The sequence below is a fragment of the Terrapene carolina genome, unplaced genomic scaffold (assembly GCF_002925995.2).
Source record: "Terrapene carolina triunguis isolate 2854851 unplaced genomic scaffold, T_m_triunguis-2.0 Scaffold210, whole genome shotgun sequence".
Taxonomy (NCBI): Eukaryota; Metazoa; Chordata; order Testudines; family Emydidae; genus Terrapene; species Terrapene triunguis.
In genome coordinates, this window is record NW_020664561.1 from 35,494,814 (window position 1) to 35,507,661 (window position 12,848).

Sequence of the window (12,848 nt, forward strand, 5' to 3'; positions counted from 1 at the left end):
ACGAGACATTCAAATATACTTTTAAGGGGGATTCCAGCTTAAGTTTTTTGAAAAATTCACTGTTCATTTTATCCCAGAAAAGCAGTATTAAAAGGAACTACTTTATTCACCATGTAAAACGTCATGCATACACATTCCATTGGAGTGACAGAAAACAGAGCTTTACTCAACTTCCATAACAGCCTTGAATTGAAAGCGTTACTCAGCAATGAATGTCTTCTGCTGAGATATACTGTGTCAGTTTAATGCTATGCCAAGCTTGAAAAGAATCTGCTACACATATGACAAGTGACTAGGTAGCAAATAACTCTGCTCCATTTTTCTACTGGTTTCTTATAAGATTACCTTGAGAAAGTGTCAAAGCCTCACATTTGGTACTGAAGTTAATTTCAAGTTTCACTGTTCCTGAACTGTATTTTGGATATTGAATAGAGAGCCTAATTCTGACATGAGAGAATGAAAAGTTGCCTATGGAACATTGAAGATTTATATTTGATGATAAGCTTAAAAAGAACAACTAATTTTTGTAATGTAACTTATTTGCAATATTCTTTGCACCTTTTCTTTTCCCACTAGGACTGCACTGATTTCCTGACACACCTATTTAAAATAGAGACTAAGTAGTGACATCTGATTTACTCACCAAACTTAAATTTATAATGTCTTATGCCTATTTATTATTTGTGTACCAGCATCAGTAGTATCATAGCTCTAGAAATAGCTTTGTCTTTGCCACCCAGCAGAAGGAGGCAAGACATAAATGCAGTAAGTCCTACAAAAATAATGGCTAGTTTGTTCAAATTAAAAAATTCACAATAGAAATTTCTTCTCACCATAAAATTCTAAAAGATGTAATAAGTAATGTGTATCTGACTCTAGAGGTTTTGACTGTCCCTTTAGCACTGAAAAGCTGGAAATGCAGTTTTTAAACAAGTGAACCTGTTCACTTTACAAAAATGCAAATATTGCAAATAGGGAAAATATACTTCCTGGAAGGAGAGTCAACATGACAAAACAGAGATACTGTTTGCAAGTATATAATTAGCTCAACTGAGCAGGAATATCATACAGCAGATTTTGGGTAGCCTTATCTTTGTCACAAAAATTGCTCACCAGTCAAAATGGCAGCAGTGCTTAAATAACCTTAAATTTCTTCTTTATAACATTGCAAATGCAGTGAAGAAAAGTGACTATTCAACATTAAACATAAAAACCATTTAAAAAACACATCAGAATTTTATTGCTTGAAGAATACAGCATATGAAAAAAGCACAGGAACGTCCAAAGAAAAGGTCACAAGGAACCAAACATACTATCCCATACATACCAGATGCAGTAAAATGTTAACCTGAATTCTGCATCAGAAAAAACAAGTGTGAAATACCTAATTTTGTTTACTTAAAAGAAAAAGACTCATTTAAAATAGAAAGTGTAAGGTGATACAGTACAAATTAGAAAAGCCAACACTGCACATTAACATTGTTTCACTAGACTAGATTTACTACCTTTGGTACTTAAGTCTTTACAGAAAACCACTTCCTTAGTCAAATCTTGTCCAACATATTTCATGAAAGTTTTTCAACTTAACATTCAACAAACTAATCTTTACTTTTTGAGCCATCACTGCACGGATGCATTTAGAAAATGTGCAAGTTTATTCAATATGTAACCTAACGACTCTAAAATTGAAATCAAAAGCCACTGGGTGATCCTTGCAGATCTGAATATATGCCAACTGTACTTGTTCAGATCTCTGCTTAAAATGGGCAACACTGTTTTCTGTTTATTTCGCTATGTAAACAGATTGCTGCACCCACAGCTTTTAGTCAAAAATTTTTACTAGAGAAACTTGTCAAGAGCATACTAAAAGAAAAGAGAGTGCATTCTTACACAGCTATCTGATCGTTTTCACTAGTATGCAAGTGGCTTTTCCATTCTGCTGGAAACAAGAGTACCAGAACATAGGCCAACATTTCTTCATTCAACATTAAAATTCTATAATGGACACAACTGTGGTCTATTTCTACACAAAGAACAGCTGCCCATCCATTTATATAAACAGAATTTTCAAAGTCAACCTGTCAAAAAGACTCCTTTCTTGTTCCTGATCCTTATCGTGCTGATTACTCTTGGGGCATACTTTCCTAACTAAACTTGGACAGAATCATTTGCACCTACTAACCTGTTTGAATGAAGAAAATGTTATTGTTTCATAAGGTAGCTGAGGAATCCATTGGTAACCTAGTCTGGAAAATGTTAACATTATGCCGACAACAATAACTAACTAATCAGGGTTAAATAAAAATCCCTCTTTTACTGAAACCAGGTTCATTAGCTTCAACTTTTGCCTTTGTAGGCTTGAACATTTAATAATTCCCAGTTAAGTCAATGGAACTAACACAATTCTGGTTCACCAAGTTCCAGCTTTACATGTGAACAATATGAACATGTCCGGACTACGCAAGTAATACCACCAATAACAGTTAACATTAAATTGGAGTGAAATAATAAGAATTATTAGTTCTCTACAGTCTTTGAAATGAAATATCCATTGGTTCAGGACTCTTCATAGATATAATAAAATCATGGGTTTATTATTTCACCCCTATACAAAAAAAAAAAAGACAGAATTTCTACAACTCCTATTAAACATACCTTTTCCTAGCTTAGTGAAAATGTATCTTTTCAAATTTGTAACAAATGTGGTATTTGAGCACATATAATATTTATTGCCATATATATATATCCTCATTTTTAAAAGGACAAAGAATTCAGACTTTACTATGCTGACCTCTTTGCTTGTTTCCATTATGCAGATTAAGTGTCTACTGAACCACTCCCACCCCCCCAAAAAAGAAAAACAATTAAAAATTCTCTATGTAAGATTTTATAGTTTAGTTAAAAGGGAAGAGAAATGCAAATGTGGATTTAGAGCTTCTGTATAAATCTCACTATTTTATAAACTTGTTGTTTATTTTAACACTGTTTATTGATCAAATAAATGACGCACTGCTATCTAAAATTTCCATATACACCATTAAAAATCCAAAGTTGATATGATATTGAACCTTAAATCTTTAAGAGTTCAAAAAAAGACAGTTTTTACATGTACAGCACACAACAGCAGACATCCCTAGAATACCATGGCCAGTCCAAGATGCATACAAAATTACAGGTAAGCATTCATTTCACTGTTTTCATTGTGCAGGAAAGATATTTCTCAGTGGGAAGAGAAACTCAGCTGGTGAATTTCAGATATCATCTTCATCATCTTCATCCTGAGAGGATCCTGCCTGATTGGATGCACTGGCTGACGCAGCAGCAAGCTGTGCTTGTTGGGCTGCTTGTTGCATCTGTAGCCATTCCTGCTGGGCCAGTTCTGCTTGCTGCTGTCTAGCCTGAAGACAGACAAAAATTAAATTGTTAACAAAACCCAAGACTTCCAATATCCTTTTAAGGAATTAGTATAGCACATGGGTAAAGATTACATTAATGGTCTAGCAGAAACTGCAGGTGCAAAGTACAAGATTTATACCTAAAAATAATCACTGTACATAAAGGGTGTTCAAAATACTGCAATGCTTTGCATTGATATTAACATTTTTTCTTCACGTTGGCATAACCTATTTTTATGGTATGCTGTACAACCATCATTTGGAGCATTTATTCTCAGAAAACCAAAGAGGTTGGGGTAAATAAAAATGTACTTGAAAAAAACCAAAATTTTGGGGGTTGCACAGGATCAGAGAGGCACCACTTTCAAATGAAAAATTAACCAGGAATGTTGCAGAGTGGCTAGAATTAGCATTAACAAGTCCTTCCACCACTTATCCACACTGCCTAGGAAATACTGACCAGGAAGTCCAGGCCTTACTTTAAGCAAGACATTATTAAAATGGTAGCTCTAACTAAGAAATCTTAGACCTTAAATGCAGTGCACACGGATTAGGATGATGCTGACTAATACTTCACATGTTTAGAAACCAATTCACTCTGAACATATGTTTGTTACGTGTGTCCTAAACAAAGCATGAAATTAAATTAAAAGGAAAAATGGAGGGTGAGGAAAGTGAAACATGCACAATATGTTATAGTTTGAAAGTGTCAGAACTAGCGAAGTAATGTAACAATATTCTTATTTAATAAGGGCCTAACCTTTGCAGCTGAACCTAAATTCAGCCCTATCATCCTCCACCTCCCAACACTGTTTTTGCTTCTTTCTGAAATAAGAGTATCAAAGATTTCCCCATCTCCAAAAGATTGCTTGGTTTTGTTACATAAATATCAGGAATGTTAAGTCTAGTTTTGCTAGATGAATTTTCAAGATTCTCAGAAGTTTATTGTGAGTTAACTTTCCTCAATTCAAGGAGAAGGGATGTTTGACATTTGATAGGAAGTCTTTGTTAAATGATTGTTAGGTACTGAAGCTGAGAGTATAAAAAGTGCAAACAAAGTAAAAAGTTTTATTAGAAGTCCCTTCTCCTCTCAACTGTCAGCTTTCACTTGCTTGTGATGTCATATTTTTTCTAGTACTTTAGTCACTATAGTCGCCTCCAAAAATAATTGGTCAACTGACCAGTCAAACATTGGCCAAATATTTTAAAGCACTAATTTATTAGAACAGTAATAACAGTAAGAAAAAAGAGTAAGCCTTTATGGTCTCCAATCAGCTTAACCTTAGATAGACACTTATGCCTAATTACAACAACAACAAAAGTTCTTAACTGAGATATTTTAACTCAGAAAAATGTGGAACGCAAATAAATGAAATTCTAAAAAATGAAAGAATGGTACAATGGTGCAATCAAAAAGGTAAGCCACTGCCTAAATCAGGGTATGCTTGCAGGAATATTTGAGATGATTTGACAGTTGTCATACAGGTGATTACTTGAACAGCTTGCCAAGTCCACTTAAAACCTGAATTTGCACTGTAAAAAAAAAAAACAGCAGAAAAAAATCTTTTGAAACAAAAATCAGGTCTTCTTTATAGATAAAGCAAAATAGAGCAAAAGCCCATTTCCCCCCTCTATATAGGACACTTTTAAAGTTAAGTTCACATTTCCATTCAAATCCCCTTTTCATTTTGAATTTTCCATAACTGGCCTATCAGGCAGAAATTTTCTGAACCTACTGTCTACCTAAGGATAATATTTTGGAACATTTCAGCAAGGACAATTCAGTCAGTCAATAAGAGTACAAAAAGATACTGGCCCTATTCCAAGAGTTGTGACAATTCTTTGAAAAGCTCTAGCACAAATGTGCTGGATTTAAAAAAAGCTGACATCTGCAAAGGAAATAACCCTCACTGAAAAGAGGCTTTAAATGTTTCAGTTAAAATTATTCATATGCAGTCACTAGGGTTTAAAGAGAATCAATTTATTCACAGTCAATACTTTGGTACACTTTTAGCCATTTTAACCAAAGTTCTAAACAAATGAAAGCAACACCTGAACACATTAGTAGTGGACATGCATGTCTAAGATACACATTCAATGTGGCAGGGCTCCATAAGAGTCAGTGGCTCTACAGCAGTTTCTCTCAACCTTTCTGATACCAGGGACCAGCTTGCTGCCTTCCTAAACTGTGTCAGGGAGATCTCAGGGACCAGAAACACTGCTCCACAGGACTGTGCACCTTCTGCTGGACAGATAATTCTGGAACTATTAGGTGCCACCAGATTATATAACCACTTCTTTACATTCTTTTTCTTTTGAAAATACTAGGAAACTCCATAAGGTTGCACGGCTAAGAACTCAGTCAGGAATTGCCGGCGTTAAGGTGTCCTTAATTTTAAATCTGCCTCCTCATGCCATAATGCAGTATGCCAGTCTTTTAATTGCACAAATCAAGTCACTTCTCAAATACTACAACAATTTTTTTCCTACAAACTTCAACCTAACGTTCACAATGAATGAGGATGCCTCTTGATTTGGATTTATTCATTCATTAAGGAAGTTACTTTTACAAATAAAGGAAAACTAGGGCCCTGATCTTACCAACACTTATACACATACATAATTTCTCAGGTGTGTAGATGAATATTTTAAGAATTGTGATTGTCATTTAAGCAGCCAGTATTCCTTCTGCATATAACCACTGGTAAATTCTGGATTATCAATAGGACTAATCACATGCATAAGTATTTGCAGGACTGGAGTACAAATACAGCACTTGTTCCAACAATACATACACAAAATACTTTGATATATTGTTGAATAAAATAAAATGCACTGTTTTAGAATCTGATCAGAGATTTTTGTACAATATCAAATGAGGACCATTTTAAGTTTCATTTATTGATCGAATACACAGACTAGTGCAACTTGAATGCACTAACAATTTTATAATGCATTTTTTATTAATCTCTAATAATTAAAAAATTAAATGCATACCTTCAGAGGACAGTGTCTACTAGATTAAACAATTTTAAAGTAGGTCAAAAATCAGGTCTAAATTGATAATACCTCTTTAAATGAAATGTCAGTTAATTATTTTAATTCCTCATTGTTTATATTGCTCTCTCAGGAGTGTAAGAATATCCCTATCCCACCCATCCTCTACTCCTTTTGACCTATGTAGAGTGCAGTTTTATTTAAGTTATCCACATTAAACTTCATTGCATTAAGCTTAAAAGAAAATAAAAATTTAAATTAACCAGTTTGTTATAAAACCAAACACTGCTTCTGCAGCAGCCACATTGGCTTTTTTACTCTTAGCATGAAGGGGGGAAAAAAGTATCTATACGTTAATTTGTCACAGGACTATACCATTACATGTGTTAGCCGTGTGATAAATTTCCAAAGCTGGTGAAAACTTCAACTGTCTCATCATCATCATCATCATCTATTTAGCTATAATGTACTTGGCACTTTACAACATACAAAAATAAAGTTTATCTGGGTTTTGGCATTACGTGAGTTTCAGTAAGGCCAGTGAGGAGAAGGTTGCAACTAAGATGTGAGATCACAAGGACCTGAATAAGCATTTTCACCATGGGAACAGAAAGAAAGGAAAGGATGCAGAGGACAAAAAAAGCAATATGATTTGCATATGGCCAGGATATAAGTGGTGTAAGAGGGAGGTGTTGTAGATGATTGCCACATTATGAGTCTGGCAGAATAGCGGTGGTATCAATAGTAACAGAATGGGAGAAGAGAAGACTGTTTATGTATCTTCCTAATCAAATTTAGTCTTAGCCAGTTACACTTGAATTATCTGCAAACCATCTCAGAGGAAGTGCTGGAAAGAAAGGCTGAGTTGCAGGACCCTGTCTCACATTAGGTCAGGCATGGAGAAATATATTTGAAATATCATCATCTTAGAGTTCATAGTAAATCAATATGATTATACAGTGTCACTCAAGGGTAAAGGGAAAACAGCTGGGGAGACATGTTAGAGATTTAGCATTGTTGTGACAAACAAACTACTAGAGAGATGGAAATTACCCTTTTCCCCCATGAAGTGATGGAGCCAAAACCAAGAAAGACATTTAAACTGAAATGATTAAGACACAAAATGAGTTACACCTAGCAAGGGACATACAAGGCAATAAAAAGAGGTACTACAAATACATAGGGAGAAAAAGCTGAAGGAAGATGTAGGTTCTCCCTTAGTGGGGAAGGAGAGCTAATAACAGATGACATCAAGGAGGCTGGGGTGTTCCCTATTTTGCTTCAGTCTTGGCTAAAATATTAAGTTGTGACTAGAAAATTAATATTAACAAGAATGGGGAAGGAACAAGCTAGAACAAGGAAAGAACAGGTTAAAATAGTTAGATAAGTTAAATATTTTTAAGTCGGCAGCAGCCAATGAAACTCACCTGAGGGTATCTAAAAACTAGCTGAAAATCTCAACCATTAGCAATTATTTGTGAGAACTCATGGAAGATGGTGAGGTTCCAGAGGACTGGAGAAGGAAAAACATAGTTCCTATCTTTAAAATGAGGAACAAAGAGGACATGGGGAATTATAGACCAGTCAGCCTAACTTTGAGACCTGGGAGATACTGGAACAAATTATTAAACTATAATTTGCAAGCATGGAAAGGATAAAATTATAAGTAAAACTGAACATGAATTTGTCATGAACAAATAATGACAAATCAACCTAATTTCCTTCTTTTATGGGATTACTGGCCTAATGAATGGGTGGAAGCCGTAGATGTGACATATCTTGATTTTAGTAAGGCTTTTGACACAGTCCATCTGACATTCTTATAAGCAAACTAGCAAAATGTGGTCTAAATGCAATTATTATAAGGTGTGTGAACAACTGGTTGAAAGATCCTACTCAAAGAGTAATTGTCAACGATTTGCTATCAGACTGGGGGGACATTTCTAGTGGGGTCTCACAGGGTCCCAGGTCTTGTACTATTCAACATTTTCACCAATGACTTGAATAACGGACTGGAGAGTATGCTTATAAAATGTGCAGAGCACACTAAACTGGTAGGGGTTGCTAGCACTTTGGAGGACAGGATTAGAATACAGAACAATCTTGATAAATTGAAGAATTGGTCTGAAATCAACAAAATAAAATTCAATAAAGATAAGTGGAAAGTACTACACCTAGGAAGGAAAAAAGCAAACGCACAACTACAAAATGGGAAATAACTGGCTAGGTGGTAGCACTGTTGAAAAGGATCTGGGGGTTATAATGGATCACAAATTAAACATGAGTCAACAACGTGATGCAGTTGCAAAAAAAGGTATATTAACAGAGTGTCATATACAAAAGACAGAAGGTAACTGTCCTGTTCTACTTAGCACTAGGGAGGCCTCAGCTGGAGTATTCTGTCCAGTTCTGGGTGCAATGCTTTAGGAAACAAATGGATAAACTGGAGAGAGTCCAGAGTAGAGCAACAAAAGTGATAGCAGGTTTAAGACCTATGAGGAAAGGTCCAAAAAAATTGGGCATGTTTAGTCTTGAGAAAAGACAACTCAGAGGGGACCTAATAACAGTCTTCAAATATGTTAAGGGCTATTATAAAAGTTGGTCTAAAGGTTGGACAAGAAGTAACGGACTAATCTGCAGCAAAGGATATTTAGGTTAGATATTAAGAAAAACTTTCTAATTATAATGGTAGTTAAGTTCTGGAATACGTTTCTAAGAGAGGTTGTGGAATCCCTGTCATTGGTGGTTTCTCAGGACATGTGTCTGAGATGGCCTATGTACACATGACCCTGCCGCATTGCAGGAGGATGGATTAGATGACCTCTCAAAGTCTCTTCCAGCACTACATTTCTATGATTATAGTTTACAGAAATTGATCATTTTCTAAAATATTAGTTGCCATTTCCCTTCATATATACAATTGGACTAAAGAAAATCTGGTAATACAAGTAAAGGAATACAAAAAGTAGTTGAGAATAATTTTTTAAAACTCCAACATTTGTAAACGTTTCTGTAAAATAGAAATACATGATTGAGTGGCATGGCTTTGATATCACCAGTGGTAAAGTAATACATTTATTTAAAACTCAGACTAATAAAAAACTTACACATTTCTATACAATGTCTCTGGCGTGTCAGATCACAGAAGTAACAAAGAAAATTCAGCATCTTATTTATCCATTTGCATTTCTTGCCAGGTATATTAACTTTGCAAGGTCAGATTCAGTAAAATCTTTCATGGCCATGCAATCCATAGAACAGGGGATTCTTCTGGACTTATGCATGTTTCTGTGGCACTAAATCAGGGAGTGTCTAGTTCATTCAACCTCACATTAGATTTCTTAGTCAGAAATATTGCCTCACTCACTTTTGCAAATAACTCCTGTTGCTGCCTTAGAAGTTCTTCTTCAGGAATGCCAAGATTTTCCAAACGAGAACTGGCCTTTCTTCTTTTTAGTGCTACTGTTTTGCACTCTTGTAAGACTTCTTTTACCTCACTGATATAGGAGCCAAAACCCAAGCTTTCTAGTGCTGGAAAAAAGAAAACATGTTGATCAATTAGCATAACTAAAATTTATAGTCACATCAAAACAATTTCCTGTAATAAGACACCAACTTGTTGTCCTATAGATTCCTTATTTAAAGCGACCCACAACCGTTTTTTTTTATTTGCATCTTTTTACTCTTCTGTAGTGCATGAAGGCCTAAGCGAGAGATTTTCAAACTGAGGGGCACAGAGGAACATTTGGGGGGCAAGCGGTGTCCCCAAACGGCTGGGACTTGGGGAGGGAGCACTACCTCCAGCCCCCTGACTCACATCAACAAGCCATCCAGCCTGTGGGTCAGTGTCAACATCCACTGATGCTGTGCTGATTTCTGCTCCTGGCAGCCTCTGTGCCCAGTGCTGGCTCCGCCCCCAGAGACTGTCACACGTGCCTTCCCACACCCTGAAAACCTGAGGGGCAGGTATTGTGTCTATATTTCTCTGGGTTGGGGCAGCACAACCAAAAATTATAACTCGGGGGGGGGGGGGGGGGGAGAGAAGGGGAAGGGGCTCAGCTCCAAAAGTTTGAAAACCATGGCCTAAGTCATATTCCCCTACTCCCTTCCTGCACCAAAAGTGCACTGTCTTAAATCTTCAAAACTTGAGACTATCAAGTGTGCTCTTCTCTGGTTTTGCTGGTACTTTTAAATTTCTTAGCTATATTTCATAAAGGTGAGGGAACTAGTCAGAGAAAAACAGCAAGACAAGGAGACAGTTTAATTTCTTAGGCCAGGTCTACACTAACACCCCAATTCGATCTAAGGTACGCAACTTCAGCTACGTGAATAACGTAGCTGAAGTCGACATACCTTAGTTCGAATTTACCGCGGTTCAGACGCGGTCCACACACGGCAGGCAGGCTCCCCCGTCGACTCCGCGGTACTCCTCTCGCTGAGGTGGAGTACCGCAGTCGACGGCGAGCACTTCCTGGTTCGAATTATCGCGTCCACACCAGACGCGATAAATCGAACCCGGAAGTTCGATTGCCAGCCGTCGAACTACCGCGGTAGTGTAGACAAGCCCTTAGTTATAAATTTAAAATAATTTCATATAAACCAGACAAATGAATGGAACCGGTGCCATATTTCCCATTTTGCTTAAGAACAGATATATGGTAACATGTACCATACACACCACATCTGCCCAAAGTCCCATCCTTCTCCCATTTAAGCATAATGGACCAACCAGAAAAGTACATTTTCTTAACAGGCTGAAGTTAGCACCGATATGCAACAACTTGGCCATTTCAGGAAAGAAAGGATTGCTAATTTAAGACCCCACCCCCAATGTAAATAATAGTGTGTTGCATACCTAGTTGCAATTCAGTAACTGTCCTCCAACCCTCCCTAAAACGCTAAGACACTATTCCATCTTGTAGCATAGCTGGGACCTAATCATGGTTTTAATAGTCTCCACAAAATATACAACAGGTTGGACAGACAGCATCAGGGAACAACTGTTGTAACCAGGTTCCTAAAAGTTGTTTTACTGTAGATAGGATCCAACTCTTGTCCACATTGAGCTTTGAACCATGCTTTAAAGTAGTTTGAACTACTGGAAAAAGGGGTTCTGGATACACTGGTTTCAAACATTATTCAGCTAGCCACTGAAAATAGGATGAAAGCTACAGAAATATTTTGAAGAACTTGCCTCTGTACTACAGAGAGCAGCATCTGCCTTTAGATTGCTAAATTGGTCTGCAGCCATGGACTCCTTAAGGACTCTTCAATGCTATTAGATGCCCAAACAGCAGCAGTAACAACCATCTATTACTAGCCTGAAAATTAAACCCCATTTTAGCAGACAGAGACCTGTCACAGTGATTGATTCATTAGGGACCTCTATGCTTGATGATTGCACTGCATATCTAGGAATGAAGTCAAACCCAGAAAAAGCTCCCTGTGGTATAAAACACATCTGCTTAACAGAGGCCCTCCCCGTTATCACCTCCACCCTAGCATTCTGCTCTCAGACTCTATTCTGGATCCTAGTCTGTTTTAGATTTATCCCATTGAGGGTTTTGAGTACCAAGATACCTGAGAGATTGCCTCTCAGCTCCATGAGCATCTACAACAGCAACATTCCAGTGAACAAAGAAACAGATGACAAATGAACAGTGGGCTTGGAAGTGAGAGAGATAGACCAGCTGCTGGGAAAGATCTTATATTTGATGAGAAGAATGACTATGGACCTCTCCACTTTCAGTGTAAAACTAATTTCTTCAATTTACTGGGGGAAAGCTTAGTTCTTCACACACACAAAAGGTCTCCGATTAATTAAACTAGGAAGATAGATTATCTGTTTTTAATATACTTTGCAAGCATTACAAAACTACTGTGATGGTGGCCACATAAGTACCTGGATAAATAGCCCCTGACTTGAATTTGATTTAAAAAAAAATAAGAGGAAAAGGTTTGGTCCTTTCTTCACCAGACAAAAAGTGTTTGAAAACTAATTTTAAGCAACAGTTAACTTAATAAGACAAACAAGTACATTTCTTTATTAGTAAAATCTTTGATTATTAAAAATGAAAATTGTAAAAATAGAATTTACTTGTGACAATTCATGCTCTAGTTATTTTGTACATTTTGCAAATCTTAGACAATGAAAATCCATAAAGTCAGTCTCCCTTTTGTTTATTGTCAGTTTCACTTTTAAGCTGGCAAATTTAGTTGACTGCATCTTTTATCTAAATTTAATTTTTTAATAAAGTTTATATTCTGTTTTCAAAATTGGTTTTAAAGCCTATTGTAGAAAAGGCCAACTGACATACCAGTATTTTACTTTATCACTGACAAATATTTTCTGATGAAGTTAATGGCACAGCCTTCAACAGCTTTGTTATTACTATTTGCACATGTAGATATCAGCGCTCTGATCTATTTGGTTTACTTTAAATGCTACAGGTTTAA

General features: G+C 36.5%; 1 protein-coding gene across 1 annotated transcript in view; it reads right to left on the reverse strand.

Moving 5' to 3' along the window:
* Positions 1–1,778: 1,778 nt before the first annotated feature.
* DR1 (down-regulator of transcription 1) overlaps positions 1,779–12,848 on the reverse strand; it is a 16,428-nt gene continuing 5,358 nt past the window's right edge. Inside the window, exons 2-3 of the mRNA XM_024197893.3 lie at positions 9,760–9,923; positions 1,779–3,398 (exon numbers count right to left, since the gene is read on the reverse strand). Of these exons, the coding sequence (XP_024053661.1) occupies positions 3,252–3,398; positions 9,760–9,923 (311 nt within the window). The 3' untranslated portion in view covers positions 1,779–3,251. The remainder of the gene's footprint in view (positions 3,399–9,759; positions 9,924–12,848) is intronic.